General features: G+C 32.8%; 1 protein-coding gene across 2 annotated transcripts in view; it reads right to left on the bottom strand.

Moving 5' to 3' along the window:
• The window catches only part of SPAG16 (sperm associated antigen 16), a 1036541-nt gene that overhangs the window by 244849 nt on the left and 766545 nt on the right, over positions 1-25147 (bottom strand). For both annotated transcript variants that reach the window (XM_040476151.1, XM_040476150.1), the window contains one exon: positions 18555-18681. In XM_040476151.1, coding sequence (XP_040332085.1) covers positions 18555-18681 — 127 coding nt within the window. The remainder of the gene's footprint in view (positions 1-18554; positions 18682-25147) is intronic.

Raw genomic sequence — 25147 nt, 5'->3', positions numbered from 1 at the left:
GTGATTTCATATGATTTATTTTTCTTTTATGTAATTTCTATATTGCTTTTTGAAAAAGTCAGCAACAATCATATAAAACATTCAGAATAACAAAAAAAATACACATCTTAAAAATAATGCCTCTTGTGAGCATATAAAAGGGATATAAATGTTATGGTGGTTTGAGAGCATCAGCAAAGTACCTTTTCCTTTCCCACTCCAATTTGGAACTCCCTGAGGAGTAGGCACAAGAATTACAGATATGAAATCAAAATATCACCTTTAAGTGATAAAGGTGAATTTAAATATATGACATGAATATTTAGCCTTATCAGTGTCCTAACAATTCCTACAATGACTAAACCCTACCCAGACAGTTACTGGCAGTTGCAAAAACTCAGCCTTCTGCTAATGGAGCAGTCTTCTGGCAGCAATGGATAAAAGAACCTGTGTAGTCAGACGATGGACTTTTCCAAGGGGAGGGCTGCTGGAGAAGTTATTCATTGGGACTTGCTCAGTTCTTTCTGAACTCTTTAGTGAAGCCAGACACCCCTCTCACAGAGGGACAGAGATGGAGTGGAGAGAGGCTACGGATATTTTAGTTCTCTTCCTCCATGCAAAAATGAAGATTAGGAGATTAAGTGTTAACCTTCTCATCAGTATTAATTCTACTTTTCATTTGGCTTCAGATGAACCAACTTTACCTGCCCTTCCTCTCCTTTCTTTCTGGCCCATTTAGAGAGAAGCTTAGGTAGAACTTAGGTTTGGGTATAGAAAATCATTAGGCTTAATCCAGCCACTACAATAAATTAAAAAGAGACCTGTTCATCATTGTTTCGTATCAGTGTTATTTATTTGCAAGTTATTTTTTTCTCTTTAATGTATAAGAATGTTTTTTTTTACTCTGCTTTCTTTATATTGTAAAAATATTATGTATTTGCTCTAGAAAACCTAAAACATAAGGTAAACACCTCACAGAGAAGGCCTATACACATTTTGGTGGCTGTAATGCCAGGCTTTTCATGTACATCTGTATTACTCAGGCCTCTGGCAGGAAATGTAGAACACATATCCAGATGGAAATTTTAAAAAGACGTATTAATGAAGGGACTATTTATAGAAGGGGGAACATAGAGGAAAAATTAAGGAAATAAATATATATATTGGAAGCAATAGAAAATTGTTACTTACACAAGGATTGAAAGGGCAAAGGGTGAAAAATGACCTAAGTGGAACCTGGCTAAGAAATGAAGCCCTAGAAGTAGGGCTGCCTGACAGAATCAGCCAACAATGCAGCCAACAATGTGGCCATCACCACAAATGCATCTAAGGTGGGAACAGAAGGAATAAATGCTCCAATGTCTCCTCCTGTCCTCTCCTCTTCTGTCAGGGCCTCTCATTGGCCTATTCCAAATATCAGTCAATGTGCAAGTTGACTTCCCCAGAGAAACAGAGGAGGTCACAGAAGAGCACAGAATGAATGTGGAGGGATAGAGCCAATGGAGAATGACCTGCTTCTATCATCTATCTATCATCTATCTATCTATCTATCTATCTATCATCTATCTATCTATCTATCTTCTATCAATCACCTATCTGGTTATTAATTGTGAAATCATGTCCTATACTCTGTTTTGTCACTACTTGAATCTTTAATAGCACCATGAATATCTACCTTTGTACTTCATTATATACACATTTATGTCATTCTAATGATCATATGGTATTCTACTGTATGAGCTATTTAATAGCAAGTCTGAAGCTTTCACATTTAATTTATTTTCAAATTGTCTTTTGTTATTATCTTTTCATGACTGATATTCAAAGATGCCCTTTTGAATTATTTTGAGTATTATTTTATAATTAGTATGAACAATGCTCTCTTTATTTTATCATTCAACACTTAAAATGAGAATCTCTAATAATTTCATCAAATGAAAAATCTAATTGACTTTGAATTATAGAAAATATGGCTTTGTTAACACAGCTTCTACCTTTATTACTGAAAATAGTAGAGCAATATTTTAATCTGGTTGACTGAGATATGATGAGGTTATTGAGTACTACTGTCAACACGATATCATCACACTATAATCAACTGGTTGTTCTAAATTCCAAAGCCAGGTCAAGCCTTTCTTACAAGTAGCAATATTTAACTGGGTCTACAACCTCAGGAAGAAAAAATAGAAAAAAGTTACAGGAATTTTTGGGCCCAGGCAGAAGGGAGGTATAGAAGTATAACTTAGTTCAAATGTTTCAAAACAAACTGGAGGTCAACTGTGGCAGACAAATAAAGTCAGTGTAACACATTTTAAAATAAAAGTCATTTTTGTTCATAAAAAACCCACAGGACTAAGCATTAGGAGATATGTTGGTGAAATGAATGATATTAAAATTGATGAAGTGTTAAACAGATATAGGATATTATTCTAGTAGTTCTCTTACGTTGAAATAAGGTCTTTGAGCACAATTTTCTCACTACGTCATTCTTCCAGAATGTATAGCAAAATACTCTAAAATTCTCACTGATATCATTTTTCCCCTACAATGAAAATACTTTCCCTACATGAGCTTATAAAGATGCAAATATCTTCAAGGAGATTCTTAAAAACAAACCAAACTAATTTAATAAAATATTGTTGTCAGTCTGATAGTTGTAAAAGTTAAGCACCTTTAAATGTTATTGATGTTAAAATGTCTCTGTGTACATTTACATAGTGGTAATGAGGGGCTAATTTTCTATTGTGAGAGTGGAGAGTAGCAAGTCCATGAACTATCTCTTCCTCAACAGAACATTCAGCAACATTCCTATAAATGTCATGCCTGCTTTCTAAAGAAGAAGAAAGTGTTGAAAAGTAGTGACAGTTTATGAAATTGCCCATTATTATAATATCATTAATTTCTGTCTATTAGCAGTGTCTGGAGCATTTAGATTTCTGTAATATTTTTTATAATAAAGTCTGTGACTTTAGACATAAGTAGGGATAATAATTTTGCTGTGATTTAATCATCCATAATTAATAGTAAGCCGATTTACTGATTGTTCTTTGACTTGATCGATTATATTGGCTCTTTTAAGTTTCATGTGTTGTCCTCTCTTGGCAAGATTTTAATTTATCTATATGCCATCTAATATGATGTATCTAAAAAAATTAAGATAATTTATTATAGTAACGCTTTTTTAAGAATAAAAAATATTTGGTACCATAACCTCCAAGAACATCTATGATCTGGCTCTTGGCTAACATTTTAACTAACTCAATGCCTCATATTTTTCTCCAACTGACTTCACCCACAGAAAGTATGGTTCTGACTCAGAAACTCTGTACTACTGTTTTCTCTGCCTGGAATCCTCTTTCCCCTGATAACCACCTCATCTATTCCCTCAATTCCTTCAACCCTCTGCTCAAATATATCACTTCATGGAGAAATCCTCCCTGAACATCTTCTCAAAAGTAATATTCCACTTTATCACTCTCCACTCTCTTGTCTTAAGTTTTCATAGTACTTATCACCACTTGGCATATATGTTGGTATAGATTCTATTAGTTATTTATCATCTGTCTCCCCTTGAGCTTTCTCCCCTAAGTCAAATGTTAAGTTCCATGAGAGCAGAAAAATATATATAAGTATATATAATATTCACTTTTCTGTCCTCAGCATCTAGAATAGGGGAAAATAAATATTTCTTGAAAGAAACAAGAACATCAAAGAGACAAGGGCCACAAATGTTCATTGACTGATGAATGGATAAAGAAGATATGGTATATATATACACACACACACACACACACACACAAACACACACATATATATACATGCATGCATACATATATATGCATATATACATACATATATACATATACACACACACATATATATGTATAATATACATACACAATGGAATATTACTCTGCAATCAAAAAGAATGAAATCTTACCATTTGCAAGGACGTGGATGGAATTAGAGTGCATTATGCTAAGCAAAATAAGTCAGTCAGAGAAAGACAAACATCATATGACTTTATTAATATGTAGAATTTAATACACAAAACATATTAACATAACATAAAGGAAGGGAAGCAAAAATAACGTAGAAACAGAGAAGGAGACAAGCCATAAGAAACTCTTAAACATAGAGAACAAACTGAGGGTTGCTGGAGGGGTTTTGGGTGGGGAGATGGGCTAAATGGGCAAAGGGCATTAAGGAAGACACTTGTTGGGATGAACACAGGATGTTATATGTAAGTGATGAATTGCTAAATTTTATTCCTGAAATCATTATTACATTATATGTTAACTAACTTGGATGTAAAATAAAAAGAAAGAGAGAGAGAGAGAGAGAGAGAGAGAGAGAGAGAAGGATCAGAAAGGTATCAGAAAGGCATTGTATTGGTTAATTTTTTGTGTCAACTTGGCTAGACCATGTTATCCAAGGCACCCAGTCTTTTATCTAGAGTTTTTAAAACACCAGTCTAATTGTTACTGTGAAGGTATTTTATATGTGATTAATATTTAAATCAGTAGACTTTGAGTAAAGCAAACAACCCTCCATAATGTGGGCAGGCCTCATCCATTAGGTGAAGGTCTTAAGAAATAAAGACTAAGGTCCCTAGAGAATAAAAGAATCTGTCTCTATACTGTCTTTGGATACAAGCTGCACACACACACACACACACACACACACACACACACATACCCCTTACTGACTCTGTTTCTCTGGATAAGCCTGACTAATATAAGCATTTTCTATGCACGTATATTGATGTAGAAAAAAGGTCACTATATTAAATAGATTAAATTATCATTTTAAAGACACAAATATCAGATTAAAAAAAAGCAAAAATTAAAAAGAAAACAAATAAAAAAATCCCACAAAAAAGATATGAAAAAAGATCTCTCTTATAGAGAGAAAGATTATCAGGGAAATATGATCCCCTTCAAAAAAAAATAGGGTACCAAATTTACTGTGAAACAAAAAATGGAACTTAAGGAAAAATCATTATGAAGGTCATGTTATAGGTTGATAAAAGGAAGAAAAGATCAATAAAGTATAGTGATTATGAATATATGTATCTAAAAATACAGCCTCAAAATATATGCAGCAAAAACTGAATTACAAAGATAAATTAATTAATACTTGTGGTTAAGGACTTTAATATATTCATCTTAGAAACTGAGAGCTCAAGCAGTCAAAATATAAGAAATGTTATAGGGTCACCTGGGTGGCTCAGTCAGTTGAGCATCTGACTTCGGCTCAGTCATGATCTCACAGTTTGTGAGTTCGAGCCCCGTGTCGGGCTATGTGCTGACAGCTCGGAGCCCGGAGCCTGCTTCAGATTCTGTGTCTCCTCCTCTCTCTGCCCCTCCCCTGCTCATGCTCTGTCTCTCTCTGTTTCTCAATAATAAATAAACATTAAAAACTTTTAAAAAAGAAATGTTATAAAAGATTTAAATAACTAGTAAATAAGCTCAAACTAAGAGTCTCATAAAAATGTTTGAATCCACAAGGCATAAAATATATGCATTCTTTTTGATTACACAAGGAACATTGAACAAATTGTCTATATTAGAAGCCACAGAAGATCAACTTAATACAAAGCATGATCTCTAACATAATTTAATACAAATTGAAACTTAACAAAGGATAACTCTAAAAACTCTAGGAAACAGGAAGCCCACTAAATACTTTTGAAAAAGAATAACAAAGAGACTGGTTGCACATTCATATATATTAATACTAGAATATATTACATCTAGTAATAAAAATAGAAATGTACCAGCTCAAAAACAATATTACCAAAAGATTAGAAAAAAGACTGCCTCTCTATGTGTATGAGGTTGGTATATGACAGAAGTAATAGCACAGATAAGTGAGGTAAGTTTTAATTGTATAGTTGAGAGTATTAGGAAAACTGTATTACTGACAGAAAAATTAAGTTGGGTCTCCCACTGTGGACATCAGATTACTGTTCTCAACTACTTGCTTTTTTCCTATATTGGGATTTAAAATCCCCAGCAGGGGCGCCTGGGTGGTGCAGTCGGTTAAGCGTGCGACTTCAACCAGGTCACGATCTCGCAGTCCGGGAGTTCGAGCCCCGCATCAGGCTCTGGGCTGATGGCTGATGGCTCAGAGCCTGGAGCCTGTTTCTGATTCTGTGTCTCCCTCTCTCTCTCTGCCCCTCCCCCGTTCAATCTCTGTCTCTGTCCCAAAAATAAATAAACTTTGAAAAAAAAATTAAAAAAAATAAATAAATAAAATCTCCAGCAACAGGAAGAAGCCAAACTTTTACTATTTGCAAATGACATGATACTCTATGTAGAAAACCCAAAGAACTCCACCAAAAAGTTGCTAGAACTGACACATGAATTCAGCAAAGTCATAGGATATAAAATTAATGTACAGAAATCTGTTGTATTTCTATATACCAATAATGAAGCAGCAGAAAAAGAAATCAAGTATTGATACCATTTACAACTGCACCCAAAACAATAAGATACCCAGGAATAGATCTAAACAAAGAGGTAAAAGATCTACATTCTAAAAACTATAGAACACTTATGAAACAAATTGAAGATGGGGGACACCTGAGTGGCTCTGTGGCTTAAGTGTCCGACTCTTGATTTTGGCTCAGGTCATGGTCTCCTGGTTCATAAAATGAGTCCTGCGTTGGGATTCTCTTTCCCTCTCTCTGCCCATCCCTGGCGCTCTCTCTCTCTCTCTCTCTCTCTCTCTCTCTCTCTCTACATATAGGTATAACATATTATACATATATTACTCAGCCATCAAAAAGAATGAAACCTTGCCATTTGCAATGACATAGATGGAGCTAGAGTGTATTATGTTATGTGAAACAAGCTTAGGCATCTAAGTGGCTTTGGGCTTAGCTTATTACACACTATGAATATACTGTGGACAAGCAGATGATATTCGTCACATCCAAAAGAAGATTTAAAAGTGATTGCATTATTTGGTTTTTATTTCCTGTTGTGCTTACTGTTTAAGGATCACATGTCCTGCATAGATACCCTGGGGTCCATAATGAGAAGACACAATGGAGTTCAGCTGAGCCCAGAAAGTACCTCAGGCCTAAGTTACCTAAAACTCTCTGTAAGTGAAAAAAAGCAAATGCTCCCATAAGTCAGAAAGATCCTGAGTTTGTTATTGCAGGAGACACTGACTTACTGAAAACACCTCCCTGTACCTTGAACCAAAGACATAAGTTGTAAAAATAAAGACATAAAGAGGAAGATACAGGAGAATACTTTTGTGACCTAGCATTGGGGAAATGTTCTTATCTTCCAAAGATAAAGTAAAACAGTTTTGACTACAGTAAATTTAAAGATTTCAATTCAATAAAAAATACCATAGAAAAATCAGCAAACAGACAACTCTTTGGAAGAAATCTACATTTGAAGCCAATAATAGATTAATATACAGATATTATTGCAAAATCACAAGTCCCCAGAGAAAGTAAACCCAATAGAAGAAATGGGCAAAGGCAATTAATTCACAGATGAGGAAACCTGAAAGATTGGAAAGTATTATAAAAAGATGCTCAGCATCACTAGTAATTAGGCATAAGCAATGTATACAGTACCCACTATACTGGAAGATTTAGAAAATCAATTACTTCTTGTCTTAGTCTGTTTGGGTCATAATAACAAAATATCACAGACTGGGCAGTTTAACAACAACAATTTATTTTCTCACAGTTCTGGAGGCTGGAAAGCCAAGATCAGGGTACTAGCACGGTCAGGTTCCAGTGAAGGCTTTCTTCCTGGCTTTCATATGCTTTCTTCCTGAGCACTCACATAGCCCTTCCTTATACATGTGCATGCCTCTTCTTATAACACCACCAATTCTATTGGATTATGGCACCAATCTTATGACTTCATTTAACCTCAACTAACCTCCTAAAAGCCCTGCCTCCAAATACAGTCACATGAGTGGTTAGGACTTCAACATATGGATTTGGGGAGGGACACAATTCAGTCCATAATACTACTAAATGTTGATGATGAGAATTCTTGAAGGACCGTAAACTAGTGTAGTGATTCTGAAAAGCAGTGTGACAGTGCTTAGGGAAATTAATGTACTCTCTGTGGCATAGCAAGTCCTCTGCAGAGAAACTCTCAGAAGCCTGCCACCAGTATATGTATGAGGATATTTAGTACAGCATAACTTGAAGTAGCAGGGTCTTATGGGGAACTTAGGTGCCCATCACTAATACGATGGATGAATAAAATAATAAGGTGAATAAAATAGAATACTATCCAGTAGACCTGATAGACATATATTAATATGAATAAAACTTAAAAACACAGTATTTAATAAAAAAGCAAGAAACCAAATGCAATGTATGACAAAATATAGTTTTTAGAAGCCTTAGATATGTACATACACAAAATGATTCCATATATTCTTCAAAGATACCTAGAAATCTCAGGGAACATATCAGACATTTAAAATATTCCATGGAAAGTGGGGGAGAATGACAGTAAGGATGGGACATGAAAGGAGAAAATAATGGAATCTGATAATTGTCTATTTTATACTGAAAAGTCTGATTAACTCTGCTCTCTGTACATGAGGAAGAGGAAGATAAAGAAGAGAGGGGATAAAATGAATGAAGAGAAGGGAGATAAACAAGAGAAAGAAAAAAAAAGACAGGCAAAAAAGGAAGGAAGACAGAAGCAGCAGAAGTATCCATTGTCATAACTAAATTCTGATAAGGGTAAATGGATCCTAATGCAGTATGAATGAAGGAACAAATCAAACATTATGGGAGGCATAATGAAAGGATAACATAAGAAAGCAGCAGTAATCAATACTCCAAATTAAACCAAGTCCATGAGAACAGAAATGGGTGATTATATGGTTAACATTATAAGAGTACCCATCTTTTTTCTACAGTTCCATACACAGCTACAGGATGCTATTCTTTGCAAATAATGGCATGTATAGTTTATTTTATGAAGAACAGTGTGACTTTGTTTTCAACACTCCCAGTTATGACCTGCAGATTCATGTCTATGGCTTCAATTGACTTTGTAGACATAATCTCACCTATCTCTTTCCCAGAATTTGGAACAGTGCCTGGCAGATAGTAGGCTTACATGAAATTCTTGTCAACTACATTGCATAATTTCTAACATTAGACCAACAAAAATACAAGATAAAGAATGGTAAAATTCTTGGATAAAGAAGGCATGGCCTGAAATGCTGATCTATTATTACAAGGTGTTTATCAAACTCATTATTTCAAAACATCAACAGAGTGTTGATTTTGTTAATGCCAATATGACGCTATGTCTTCTTTTCAATGTTTTTTTTTTTTCTTTTGGTGGAAAAGTACATGGTAAAGGATGTTGCATGAAGATGAATTTAAACAATTTTTATTTATAGACCTCTTATATTACAAGTGAGAAAAGATACTTCTAGGCTCAATCAGATTGGAGTAAATCATATTTGAATATTGTTCAAAATTCAATTTTAGATAAATATAACTGCGAGTTATCACAAGTACCACCTGTGCAGCTCCATTTACAAGAGTAGCATGCTATTTGTTCTGGGTTGATTTGCACATCTGTTGAACTGCAACTTCTCTTAAGGATTATCCTATTAAAAAGTGCCAGCTTGGCAAATTAAAGATGATTATCTATTCAATTTTGTATACACCATCTATTAAAAAGAAGACAAATTCTTGGGCTATATGACTTTAGGTCATGAAGTGTGTGTAGATTGAAAATTTTAACTGTTTAATTTTATTTTTTTTTAATTTTTTTTTAAATTTTTTTTTCAACATTTATTTATTTTTGGACAGAGAGAGACAGAGCATGAACGGGGGAGGGGCAGAGAGAGAGGGAGACACAGAATCCGAAACAGGCTCCAGGCTCCGAGCCACCAGCCCAGAGCCTGACGCGGGCTCGAACTCCCGGACCGTGAGATCGTGACCTGGCTGAAGTCGGATGCTTAACCGACTGTGCCACCCAGGCGCCCCAGCTGTTTAATTTTAAATCTGATAACTATTATATGCTACTAAATTAACATATTCCTCATGATACTATACTTTGTACCTCTGAAAAATTCAAATATCTAATTATGCTTCATTTCTTTATACAAATACATTTTTCTTGACTAATATATGCATAAAATGTCATTAGTCATACTTTAAAATGATCTATGCTAGCACATACATGTAATTTTTATTACATCTGCAAACATGTAAGTATAGGTATTTATATGCATTGGGATATATTACTGCCTAGATGATATTAAGATACACTTATTCATGCAACTAATTTCTCATACTTGCTACACGGATACAAATCTTTTTGATTTCTTAAATGTGTTGAAAATAATTTGGCATTAGCACATTAACTATAATATGTATATAACTACTGTAAATGCATTTGAAAAAAATGTTTCTTACATTAATACTACAAAACAAATCTTCATTAAATATGATGACACTAATTTAGCATTTGTCATTATTTGGACATTTGCCAGATTTAAATTGTTTGTATATAATCGTATATAATTACATATGTAAGCTTTGTAACAATTTCCATTTCCAATTTGGAAATGAAATCATTTCCAAATGCCTTTTTGACATGCTGATAATGTTACATTTATACTTCTATGTAGTACAACTACAACCAGAGAGCTAAGCAATAATTATAAAAATACTTATTTAAAAAATATTGCACAAAATTAAGAAATTAACAACACATATGTGATTTCTTTGTATCATCCAGGCAATTGCAATTGCTGATTATACTTGTATAATGCTGTAATTTGTGAGATTAATAAATTATGTCTTGGTCTGATTTAACCAGAAAGAGACAGATTCTTACTATCTTATATAGTCCTATAAGAAGAGTTTGATCAAGCCATAATTTATTAAAATGTTGGGACTTATGCTTTTTTTTTTTTTGGCCAAAATTCTTGTTTGTACAGAGACTGAATGTGTTGTTGGGTGTGCAAGAATAAAAGTTTTGTAGTGCTGAACAATATTATTATTGTTTAAATGTGAGGCCCAATTTTTAAATAAACTTGATGTTTATAATAGATTGTATCTCCTTTTTGGATCAAGGGAGAGTGAAGTATTTCACTTACATTTTGATATTTTATTTTCAAGTTGTAAGTAATATAAAAAGCATTTAAGTTTTATTTTAGAATATATTTTTACCTCAGAACACCATGTCCTAATGAACACAGGGAGATACAATGTGAAACTCAGGTTGTAAACCTAGTTGATTAAGTCACCTATCCAAACCCTTCATTTTAGAGATAATAAAGTTGAGGTCAACAAAGATTAAGTGTCCTGTTCAATTTCATGTTACAAATCATAGATGAATATAACTTTTTAGAGCCTCATCTTGGGTTGGGGTTGACTCAAATGGTCTTTTCTGACTTATAAAATGGCAATAATTTCTAGACTTTTCTAAAAATCAATCCTAATTCAAGTATCTGTGAGTACTGGTGATATGAAAGCATTATTTTTAAAACTATAAACACAATTCCATAAGGGAGTCTTCATAATTTGTGCAATGATGTTGTCATTAGATTAAGAATACAACCTTCCAAACATAATTATCTGAAAGAACAAGACTTTGTAACATGTATAAATTCTACTATACTTTGAAAAAGCCACTAAGTTTTATTTATATTAATCTTTCATAATTTATGTAATTCAAATGCTAATTTTATCTCAGAATTTATGATCCATTTTGGGGATGATAATCTAGTACTTAGCAACTGCTATGGCATTGCCATCAACTGATCAGAATGGATGGTAGACTAATCAGAACAGTTCATGACTATAACACTTTGTACAACTATGAATGGTCTCCCTGAATAAATGTATCTTTGGTCAAGATGACTTTAATTAGAGTTTTCAAGGAATTCCCACTATTATCAGCATGTTATTTTCCATACTTGCTCTAGGGTAAATAAAATTGCTTCTAACATAGGACACTGCATGAAAAAAAACAAAGAGAAAGAATAGGTTGTTTTTTTCTGCAGATAAACTGTAACCAGTCTCTATGAATCTCTAAAATTTTTATTTACAATCTCCTAGAGCTAAAAATGAAATGAAATGAAATTCAGGCTCTCACAGGACTGTACCAACATGTGTAGTTATTAATATGTATGCTTAATTAAAGCTCTCAAAAACCTTTAAAATGGGAGAAATGGAACCAAACTCAGAGTGTTGTGATGGTTAAAAGAGAAAGCACCTTGTTCAGTTCCTACAGCATAGTATGCTTCATTCCAGGCATTAATCATACACTTGGGTCTCAAGGGATATACACAATCTGATTTCCTTCAGTTCTTCCAGTGCCTTTTTCCTTCAGAGAAGCCCATATTCTACTTATGCACAAAATAGGTTTGTATACACAATAGAGCCACGCAAAAAGGGAAGGAAATAATGGGATTATAAATAATTGAGTAGAGTCGTCTGGTCACTTCTTCTCTCATAATTTATCCTCTTTCCTTGTGGCTTTCCTTCTGTGGGAAATTGACATGGTAGAATGGGCTTCCTCTTAGGAAGAGCAACTTAGGTTAACTGCCTTATGCCTTAGAGATTAAGTTAGCTTGGTTTCTTCCATTCTTATTTCAGTTTTTAATCAGTCCAGGATTTAAATAAATGGCAGAAAGAGAGGCCCTGCAGGTGCTCACATAATCCAGCCCTGCCTGATTACTCTGAAAAGAGTTAATATTGAAGTGTGGGGTTGGAGTTATGAATCCCATTAGGAAGATACAGGCACTTAAAATACTCTGTTGTGCATAAGACACATCAGAAACCTGGCAGATTATTACGTTATTAACACTAGGTTATTTTTATGGGGAGATTCCCTTTGTTGTTGTTGTTTCTTTCAGAGACCACAAATTGACAACTGGTGACAAGATTCTATGTCTTAGTCAGCTTTGAGCCAAACACTGCCAAGTGGTCATTAGTGGAATTATTTCACTGTCCATAGCAAATGAATCATTTCTCTAACAATATCGTATATCAGTATGAAACCAAATACTGTTAGTAAAGTGAGAGGCAGAATAATATAAAGTTTAAGTTTTAGTTCCTGGAATCAGACCTGCCAGATTTGAAATCTGACTCTGTATTTGATCAGCTAGGTGTCACTGGGCTTGTTCTTAACTTCTTTATGTCCCAGCTTCCTCACCTGGAAAAAAAAAGTGGCAGCTACAACAATTTCATTGAATTTAGAGAAGACTAAACAGGTCTTTAGACTCTAGAACACCAAACATGTGAGCCAACTCAGGTGGTTCAAAAACATTGGTGAAGGGACTTGATCTAGAGGTGTGGGCTTATGTTGCCTCACAACTGAGGTGATACCCTTCTAAGCACTCTACTAAGGCAGTTTTCTCTGTAAAGGGCCATATATTAAATATTTTAGGCTTCCTAGGCCATATGGTCTCTGTTGCAAATACTCAACTCTGCTCTTATAGTGTGAAATCAGCCTTAGAAAATATGTAACTAAATGGCTGTGGCTGTGTTCCATTAAAACTATATATAAATACAGGCCAAGCTGGCCCATGAACAGTAGTTTGCCAATCTCTGCTCTACCTAGTGTTCTTCTGAACTGCAAGGTTTTTCCAATCTGATTGGTGGATATACAACTATTCTTAGGCTGGGTGATCTCTGTATTTTTCCTGTTAAGTGTTCAGAGAGATTTTCACTTAGTCTGTCAAGTATTGATCCTTATTTAGCTAAAGACAGGAGGGGATCTTCTGCAAATCTCCAGACCCTCTTTCTGTGCTGCAGATTCTAACTGGTGTGGTCTCCCTGGACTGCCCACTCTTTCTCCTCAGCTCTGAAAGACTGCCAGTTTTCTCTTTGGTTTCCATCTGTCCTTGAGTATTCTACGGCAGGCATAGGGATCATCTCATTTACTTTCCATCTCTCAGGTGTTCTTGTCTTTCATTGCCCAGTATTCCATGTCTGAAAACCAGTTTCATATATTTTGTTTTTTCTTAGTTGTTTCAGGTGGTATGGTAAATCTGGTCTTATTATTCCATCTTGGCTGGAAGTGGAAGTCTCAATAGGTTTTTAATATTTTACATACAAGGAAACTGAGGCTCAGAAATATTTAGAAATTTCACCAAGACCATTTGGCTAGTAAGGAGTGGAGACAAAATTCAAAACCAGGGCTTCTAACTTGTAAGTGAGTGCTTTCTCCACTAGGCTACACTGCTTCCATAAAAAGAAATTAACCACAATCTGTCTTTTAAATACAAAACAATGAACTGTAGCTTTTATGGAAAGAAACCGATAAATCCAATGTGAAACAAAGATTTTGGGGGTTATTTTATTATGTTTGAAAAATTTCAGAGGGATTTCATGCTTTTTATGTTTTCCAATGGGGTCATTTTTTCTATTTTAGCATTTATTTGTGGTTCTGCTTATGGAGAATATTAGGATTGCCTCCAAATGAGGAGAAGTCTTGCCCATTTTGATGATCTGATACTGATAAGCTTCCTACTGGAAAGTCCCCAGCTGGCTTAAACTTCAGCTCCTGCATTTTCTAGGGATGTGACTCTTTTGCAAATACACCAGAATTATCTTTTACAAAGGAGGGACAAATATTGCTAAACTACATAAAAACATGATGAAATGAGAGATGTGGACAAGTTTATGTATAAACTCTTACAGTTAGTTTTTATTACTTTCACTATGCAAATTCATTTAACATTTTCTGAAATAGTAATAAATTTTTTATGGTAAAATATATGGCATTTGAATATGCCAAGTGAGAGAGATTATTTAGATAGTGAATATTCACAAAAATATGTAGCATTATATTACCAGGATGCTCTCAGTTTAATGAGAAAGGAACACTTATCCCTTTACAAATACTAATACGCATATAATACGCAGGTATATATACACAGATAATCTGTGCATATCACAAGCAATGTATTTGCAAGTAATACATTAAGTAAATAATACTATACCACATACAACTCCTCTTTTAAATGTGTGAGAAGCTAGTTTTCTACAACAACGGAGAAGCTAAATTCTAGATGATGATTCATGCATCTTTAAATCTTTGTATTTTAATTATATATATAATATTTTATATAACTTCACTTCTTAAACATTTAGTTATTTTTAATATTACATGACAAGGAGGTTTTGACCCTTGTTTCTTTTAAAATTTATTTATTAGTGTTTATACTTTGACTAGAAATCACCTATGGTAGCACACAGCCTTGAGCATCTTACTTGCACACTGATATATTCACACATTTTTCTCACCGCTAATATGAATGGGATGACTTATAAGATCCCTTCCAGCTAAGATGAAACATGGTAGGTGACTGTACTAGGATTTCCTCATTATAGACTATACATTATCCCTTTGAAACACATTAGAACACTGTAAGATAATTATTTCTTCCATTATTTCTATGAGGACACTACATTCAAGGAATTTAAATTTACTTAATGCCTAAAAAGTGGTGAAGAACTAAGGATCTGAATTATAGTCTATGCTCTTTTCCTACATGATTGGTTTTCAAAATTTTTATCAATGATATATTTTTAAAATGATACAATATGAGGAATTTCAGTTTCAAAACAGATCAAGAACTATTTAATTATATATATTTATACATACTTTTATAAATTCAAAATGAAAATATTTACTTATGAGGTTAATAAATAATGAGGCAATTTTGATATGCCTAAAAATTTGAAATCAAACATTATGGACAACAGTTTCAGCCTTTCAATGACCTCTAATCCCATTTATTTCTATACTATGTTGGATCTGCAGTGACAAGAAATTCCTTATTTATAAAGATAAGTCATTGTATTTGGGAACATCTTTTTAAACAGCACACCTCATAATCTCAAGATGCTCTTCAATTAAACTGATCCAGAGACAAGAAATATGATTTGAAATTTTTGTTTATATGATGATTATTTAGAATATCTAACAACTAAATATCTTAGAATGTTATCAATATTTCTACATTTATTATGACATTACATGTATGTTTTCAATATCTTTTCCTTAAGTCCAGGGACATAGCTTAGATAGAGGCAAGAGCCTGTCTCACACTAGTTGAGTCCTAAACATATATAACTGCATGATTTAATTCTGTCACATAATTTTGACCTAAAAACTTGATTTGGCACAACTTAACCAATGTGAGCCCTATGTTTATTGTTTTCAATAGTGTCAATATCCTCTTTTTATCTTTTTGTGGAAAATAATTGTTATCAAAAATGCTTTTATTTGCTAACTGCTAGGCATAATAAGTCAAATTAATGTATATTGTGAGCTTATTAAGTTACATTTGATTTTATCCTCATAGTCCAAATATTTTCATGATATAAGTTTATTATACTTTTAATTTAAATAATCTTTTCCTGAATAGGTCCATATTAGAAGATATCCATGTGTCCCTGTCCTTATTTTGATTTGTTTTGCTCTTGACTTTACTCTGCTTTCCTCTCTTGATATGAACATAATTTGTTTTACTTTGTGATTTTCACCTCTCTGTTCAGAGCCTCATTAGACTGAGAGCTTTGTTTGTTCTCCCCAGTTCTTTCATTTTTTGATATATTTTAACCTTTTTAAATGAAGAATCACTGAAGACTTCTCTTCTACAGAAGCACAAATATCCCATTATTCAATGAGGAAAAGGCTTATGATGCTAATTTCTCAAACACATAGAACTAAAATTAATTATAGTATGTTCCTTGAAGAAATGGTCAAAGGGATGGAAAGGTCAGGTTGAAAATATATTCCTTCAAACTGATGAAGTGTTTTCATTAACAGGGTCCCTACTTTACACTTTTTTGTCTTTTATGTTTCTCATTGTATTACCCTTGATTCTTATGCTTTTCTTAATTTTAGTTTATAATCAAGAGTATAGCAATCATGGAGAGAAAAACTAGGTTTGTTGTAGCAAGCACTTTAAGATGATATTGACTTGTAAGAAAGTTAAGACAGGTACTGACGTTTATTTAAATCAGTTCTGCATGACTATGCATAGAAAAGAGATTTGAGTTGATGACAAGGACAGTAGAAAACAAGTAGAAACATATTTAACATTGACAATAAAATCCGTATCTCTTATTAGTTGTGTAGCATTTCAAAATACCCTTTACCTTCTATTATTAGCAAATATAGCTAAAAGATTTGAGATTTCAGAATTCAAAATTCAAGGACATGAATCCTTAGATTCTTGCTTGAAACAATAAAAAGTTGTTTAAGGATATAAAAATGTTTATTAAAACTAAGTTAAAGTTCCTTTAGACCTATGATGTCAATGCAGACTCTGTATAGTGAAAAATACAATTTGAAATCTTAGTAGGCCTTCACATTATAAAATAAAATTCTCATAGTTGGGATGTTTTACTCTAAACAATGTTTTCTTTATTAAATTAAATGGCTTAATGTCAAGAACATTACTAAAAACATTTTTAAAAAACATTGTTAATATGGTTCATATGCCAATCTGTAATGGGAACACAATCTAAAGTTTGCTAAGAAGACAAAGTTACTGAATTCTAAGATTTAGATATGTAATAGCAATATCATAAAACCAGTCTTATGAAACACACAATTCTCTTATGGCTCTAGAGTTGCTTCTAGTATCTACATACTTTCTGGACTACAGAAATAGTATGCACTATTTTAAAATAAAACATTATTATTTCCCATACATATTCTATCTTTATTTCTTCTCTAAAATTACCATCTCTATAACTGTGATCTACTACAAATAAATATCAAAGATTTTAAAAACTCACAAAATTTTAAAAAGCTTAAAACATGTATCATACTAGCAGAGGAATGTTATGTTATCTAATAATAGATACACATTATTTAGTATAAGCTATCATTAAAGATACAAATGAAACTATAATTTTAATCTTTTAATAGATAACTGGAAATATTGTGTGATTTTTAACATCAGTTGATACACTATTCATCAGCAGCAAGCGTAAAATATTTTATCTGAATGACAGTGTTTATATTACTGTAGAAAAAGTGCTGAACACAATCAAATAATAACATTACAATTATTATCATTTATAATATGTATTGTCACACATAAATGCAACAATAAAACACATGTACATTTCAAATTAATTATAACATTAAGAGAATATAGGGTAATTTATTAATTATAAGACAGAAATATCCCATTAAACATGTTTTAAATTCAGTTTTGCTAAACTTTTGTTCTTCTCTATGCTTAGCCATTTTACCTTCAAAAAACCCAATTACTTACCTTGGATGGTGATTCTAAAGGATCTGGACTCTAAATTTTTCATGACACTGTTAGGAACTTCTGTTATCTATATTAGTACATACTTATCTCCTCTATTATTTCTTCCTTTATATTTATGATAAATACAATACTTTTATGATGTTATATGATAATACACATAAAATATATTCTCATACAACATTAAGAACAAAAATTTACATAAGAGGAAACATAATAAAAGTCAAGTGGAAACAGAAAATAGTTTCAGAACCAATGCTAAAGTTGTTAGCTTGGTCACAAATGGTAAACAAAAAAGATCCTACCTGATGAATCAAAGTTCACTTCATTGCCAGGACTTGGACCTACATCAATGGATACAATTGGTAAGAGCTTCCGAAAGTCCCATAGTTTTATTACTCCACAGGCATCACAGGATGCTATCATATGACCCTTTAAAGTAAAAAAAAAAAAGAGAGAGAGAAATGTACATACATACATATATATATTACACACACACACACGCATGCGCGCGCGCACACACACACACACACACACATATAGTAACAATCAAAAAAGGAAGATTTGTCTTATTTTTCTAAGTTTATATATTTTTAGAGAGAGGGGAGAGAGAATCCGAAGCTTCCTCCACAGAGCCTGATGCAGGGCTTGAATTCATAAACAGTGAGATCATGACATGAGCCAAAATCAAGAGTAGGGCACTTAACCAGCTGAGCCACCCAGTAGCCCCAACATTTGTGTTATAATTTTATTAAATCCACAAGGATACACACCTCTAAACTAAAAAGTGTTCATTATATTTTTGTATTAAATATAATAAAATTTTAATAAAAAAATTTAAATATATAAATTCCTACAGTAAATTTTAGAATATGACTTTTCAGGAAATCATTTTGATTATTTAATTATATTAATTAAATAAATGTCATGTGTATGGTATATGCTATCTACACATAAAAACTATATATGTGAGAATATTGCACTAAAAGTGCACCTCAGTCTATATGCTTGCAATTAGTTAGCATTGATGATTTATACTTCAGATAGGGTAAAAATAAAAACAGAGATAGAAAACTAACAGAAACAAGGAAAGAAGGGTTTTTATCATGGTGCGTAGAAGCATTGGGACCAGGTGAAATTGATGGCAAGGAAGCAGTACATATTGTGATCTCTGAGACAAAATTATTAGAAACACTTGGGGCTATTTTGGTAATATAAATGGGATAAGGAAGAAAATAACTGGATAAAGGGGATGGAAAACAAAAGGCAGGGTGAATGGATCCAAGTGTAATGGAAATAGGAGTGGATATTTTCCCAGCATAGAAGTACCAGCTAGGATACATCAGTTTGAAGTTCAAGGTCTGTCTACACCCTTTCTCAAGAGATGTTTATTGAGCATACACTTCATGTCAGATACTGGGATATAGTGATGAGTAACAGGGGTCTTTGCTGTCCAGCAGTTTGTAACCTTTACTCATTCTCATCATAGCATCATTTAATTTTGGTTTCCAGTGACCAATTGAAAAGAACCCAGATTATGGGCCATATCAGGCTCATACATAATGTTTATAAGTGATTATACTTTATACTATTTTGTTGTTGTTTTTTTTTAATTTTTTTTCAACGTTTATTTATTTTTGGGACAGAGAGAGACAGAGCATGAACGGGGGAGGAGCAGAGAGAGAGGGAGACACAGAATCAGAAACAGGCTCCAGGCTCTGAGCCATCAGCCCAGAGCCGGATGCGGGGCTCGAACTCACGGACCGCGAGATCGTGACCTGGCTGAAGTCGGACGCTTAACCGACTGCGCCACCCAGGCGCCCCTACTTTATACTATTTTGAATTTGATATATACTTTCCCTTTCAGCTCCAGCTCCAGATTCTCTTTTTTTTTTTTTTTTTTTTAAGAGAGAGAGAATCTTAAACAGACTCCATGCTCAGTGTGGAGTCCACCCAGGGCTTGATTCCACAACCTTGGGATCATGATCTGAGCCGAAATCAGGAACCAGATGGTCAACCTACTGAGCTACCCAGGCACCCCTCTAGCTTAGTTATTTTTAATGCCAAGTCAAAAATCATTTTCTCACCTTTTTCCTTAATATTCTAAAATGTTAAAGATAATAACTTGAGTATTGTACAATTCTCCTTACCATTTTGAACTAGTTCACACCATTGTTTTTCTCATTTATTCTTGATTTTTATCCTTTCTGGGGAAAATAATGTACATCTTGTATGACAGTCCAAGTGGAATCTTTGTTTTTCCCTAAACATACCAGCAATGTAACAAATGCCATCAGTTTTAAAATTCTATGACTGTTGTCACTAGCAAAGCAATACAACTTTGTCCCCAGTCTAATAAATGGGATATTTAATCTTTTTTAGGACTTAAAAGGAACATGGAGAACTTGGAATGTTTTCAAATATGTAAACATATTTTTTAGGAATTGTGAACAATCAGTGAATTTAATTTTCAGAAAAGATTAGTTCTCAGAATTAGCAGGGAATATTAATGCTAGAAATTAGAAAGAACCCTTTCCAGATATAAGGGTTTTCAAATATCTTTCAGAGGTGACAGAATGAAATCTTTTTTTCAACTGTGAGAACAGAATAGATAAATTTTAATCATAATTTAATTTGGAGGCACTTCTTACTAAAGGCAGGATAGAGAGCTGTGCTTTTCTTGTCTAGATTGTATGAACTAAAGAAAATCTTAAAGTGTGGTTTGTATCACTAAATATAAAAATGTGAGGAAATACACTAAAAATAAAAAGGTTCCATCATTTTGGGGGATGAAAATGAGAGTTTCAATAGTCTCAGTATTTTCACATTTAACTCTTACTGTTGCCAAATGATTGGTCCTTAACAGTTTGATAATATTAAAATAATGAGTCAATACTTGTTAAACACTTAATGAATCAAGTACTATACTAAAATATTTATTAATAAATAGTACATATTTAAACCATTTTGAGTAATATCATTTAGGCAAATCTCTACATTTCCCAAGGCACTTAGAAGTCAGGATAAAGTATACACTACAGTAAAAAGAAAATGTAATGACTTATTAAGTGACAGAAATAAATTTGTGTTCAGATTTCATAACTAAGGGATTCTGAGAGATTCTTGGTCGCAAAAGAAAAATTTAGCTATAATTCCATTAGCCAGTGAGGCAGACACAGTGCTTGCCATAATGTCAGGAGCATAGCAGAATTCAAAAAATATTTAATTTTTGGAGCTTACCTAGAAGTTTTATTTTAGTTCAAGTCCTTCACTAGCAGTCTCAAGACAAATATTAGTTCTGGGGTACGTGGATGGCTTAGTTGGTTAAACATCTGACTCCTGATTTTAGCTCCCGCCACAATCTCACATTTTGTGACTTTGAGCCTCGCACAGGGTTCCACTCTGATGGTGCACAACCTGCTTGGGATTTTCTCTCTCCCCCTCCTCCACACCCTCTCTTTCTCACACATGTGATCTCTCTCTCTCTCAAGAATAAATAAATAAACATTAAAAAAAGATAAATATTAGTTCTAACCGAATGGATCTGAATCTAAATTTAGATAAAAGGAAGAGATAAAAGATGCAGAGAATCCAGAGCCAAAACTTGGGGATTATCTTTAAGACCTGATGCCCCTCCTCTTCCTATCTCAGGAGAATGAGGCCCATCTGCCAACCTCCTTCTGTGATGTAGAAGAATATACTAAAATACTGCCAATCCAAACTGCATAGCGTGTTTTGAGGGAGAAGTGCGAGAAAGGGATTACTTGACAACCTGGGGGACAAAGCAGACATTTTATCCAGAATTTATGTCAGGTAAGAAAACAAACGAAAGCTATACTTAGGCACTTAACCTAAACAAAGAAAGATCATTTACATAGAAAAAGTTTTTTGCAGAGAGGTGGAATTGTAGGGCAATCTTAAAGAAAGTAAAGACTCAAGGATTTTGTGAACCTTTCTAAAATAGAATTCTGATTGTCATCAGTACCGGTACTGATACTGGAGAGGTTACTCAAAAACACTTCAGATTCAGGGATAAGGCGGTTTTTGTGACACTGAATCCCCAGGACCTAGCATAATTCCTGCAACATGTTTGGCATGCGATCTTGAATAAATCACTGAATGAATGAATATAAAGGGAATAGAGAGCAATCAATGTTGACTGTAGGTAATTTAAAAGGATTTTCCCCCAAATACAGAAATGTTAAATGACCTGAAACTCAGAAAAAAAAAGTTTCTGTGATCACAGATTCAAATAGTTAAATAAAGCAAGTAGAATTTAGCAAAGTGCACAAAACATGTAGTTGAAGTAAAAGTGAAGAGTCACAACTCCTGACTGCCCCTGTTAAAGCCTTTCTATCTCCACCTTAAAGATCTTATAGTGAGAAAAACCGTATAGACATAAAGTTAATTATAAGTTAGAGTACAGCAACATAAAATCAAACTAGCCACATCTAGACTGCTGGAAACATCCCGGAGAACATTTAACATATGTATTGAGGACCACGAGTATTCACACTTTTGAAACTTTTCATACCTCTGAAAGTTATTATAAAATTAGAAAAGAATAAGATGAAAATGAAAGTAGCACTATTTATAAATAATAACTAATATAAAATAATTAATTTAATTAATAATATAATTATAATTATAATTATATATATTTAATAATATATAATTATAATAATAAATAATTTAATATATAATATATAATATAAATATATATTTATATATTTAATTTATTTATTATATAAATATATATAATTGTATATATATTTATATATTATACATTTATATATTATATTTATATATTATTTATATATATAAATATATATTTATATATAGATATATTATGTATTGATATATTATATATTTTGTATATTTATATATACAATTATATACAGTATATAAATTATATATAAATATATTAATTTATTTTATTTAATATATAAATATTATATAAATATATATAATATAAATATATATTTAATATATATAATATATTTAATAATATATAATTATAATAATTAAATAATTTAATTATTAATTGCATTATTAAATAATTAATTAATATAAAATATATTTATGAAATAAATATAAATTAATAAATAAGTAAAATGGAAACAAGTGAAACTTGTAATAATCTAATATGGAAGAAATGAACCGTGAGCTACTGTGGATCCAGAAAACTGCTAGAAGCAATTTTCATGCAAACGACACCAACAACAGCAAGAAGACAAGCAGACTGAAGTCCTCTGTCTCCACAGAGGTTTCAAGCATATTTATATATTGTAAAACAAAGAGAGGAAAGGAGAAAACGGGGATGCTAATGAAGTCATTTCTAATTTAAATGAATTATTAAAAATTATTTTCATAAACCAATAGTGTTCCTTAATATAAAGATATTTTATAGCTTCATATAACTTTCAAAAACAATTTTCTAAGCTTGGGCATTAACATCATTTGGGGTTAAGAGGCTATTTTTGAGGTAGGGTAAGAAATGTCACATAGTAATAAAATATTCTATATGAAAGCCTGATCTTTATGTTGTATGTCAGGAGGAGATATAGAAAATCTTAATGTATTGTGGAAAACACAGTCCAATTTGTCCTCTAGATCTTTACTCTGGTGAATCAGTTAAGCAGTTTCTTGGTTCAACTCACTAGGTTTTATATATACTTTTATACCTTTATGTTTCTCATTTTCTTTTGGAAAATCAATTTACACAAAAACAATGACACGTAAGTAAGCAAAATATGTTTAGGTCCATAACATTACTTCTTTTCTGCAAAGGTTCTTCAAGGTTGAATAACAGGATATATATATCTGTATCTATATCATCTATATCTATATCATCTATATCTATCTATATAACTATATATATATATAACTATATATATAAAGTTTCTTGTCTCAAAGAGTTATACAGTATAATAAAAAGTCAAATGAATGATTATATATCAACTGTGCACACATGAGCACGTTGTAAATTCTGTAAGTGAAGGTACTTTGGCTTAGGAGTACATTCCCGTGACCTTTAATAGCACATAGTAAATGTTCAATAAATAACTGTAGTATGAAAGAATAAACACACTGGATGAAATATTATGAAGCCATAAAAATAATAATTACAGAAACAATGTAAAACATGAAAAACTTTATGCTCAACTGTGGTTATGTTAATTGAAAATATACAAGAAATATGCATAATTAAGTGAAGATATATATTTATGAAAAGCTACCCTGAAGGGGTGCCTTGGTGGCTCAGTCGGTGAGCATCTGACTCTTGGTTTTGGCTTAGGTCATGGTATCACAATTGGTGGGTCCAAGCCCCACGTCGTGCTCTGTGCTGACAGCAGGGAGCCTGCTTGGGATTCTCTCTCTCTCTCTCTCTCTCTCTCTCTCTGTCTCTCTGTCTCTCTGTCTCTGCCCCTCTCCTGCTGTCTCTCTCTTTATCTCAAAATAAGTAAATTAGAATTAAAAAAAGTTTTAAATAAATTTAAAAAAATCTGCCCTGTATTTTTTTTTGAAAATTTATTATTTTAGGACAGTTTTAGGTTTGCAGTGAAATTGAGAGGATACAGAGGTTTTTCCATTTACACTCTCTCACTCACACACATAGCCTACCCCACTTACAACATCCACTTTCAAAGTGGTACATTTCTTACAACTGAAGAACCTACATTAACACATCATAATCACCCAAAGTTCATAATTTATATTGCGGTTCACTCTCTGTGTTGTACATTCTATTGGTCCGGGCAAACACACAATAACATGTATCCATCATTGTGGTATCATACGAGATATTTTCATTGCCCTAAATACTCTCTGTGCTCATTCAACCCTCCCACACCACTATCTACTCAACCTCTGGCAATCACTGACATTTATGCTATCT

This window comes from Herpailurus yagouaroundi, unplaced genomic scaffold, assembly GCF_014898765.1.
Source record: "Herpailurus yagouaroundi ecotype Mexico unplaced genomic scaffold, PumYag 140, whole genome shotgun sequence".
NCBI classification, from domain to species: domain Eukaryota; kingdom Metazoa; phylum Chordata; class Mammalia; order Carnivora; family Felidae; genus Herpailurus; species Herpailurus yagouaroundi.
Note: the sequence above shows the minus strand (reverse complement) of the source record. Positions and strands in the feature narration are given on the sequence as shown.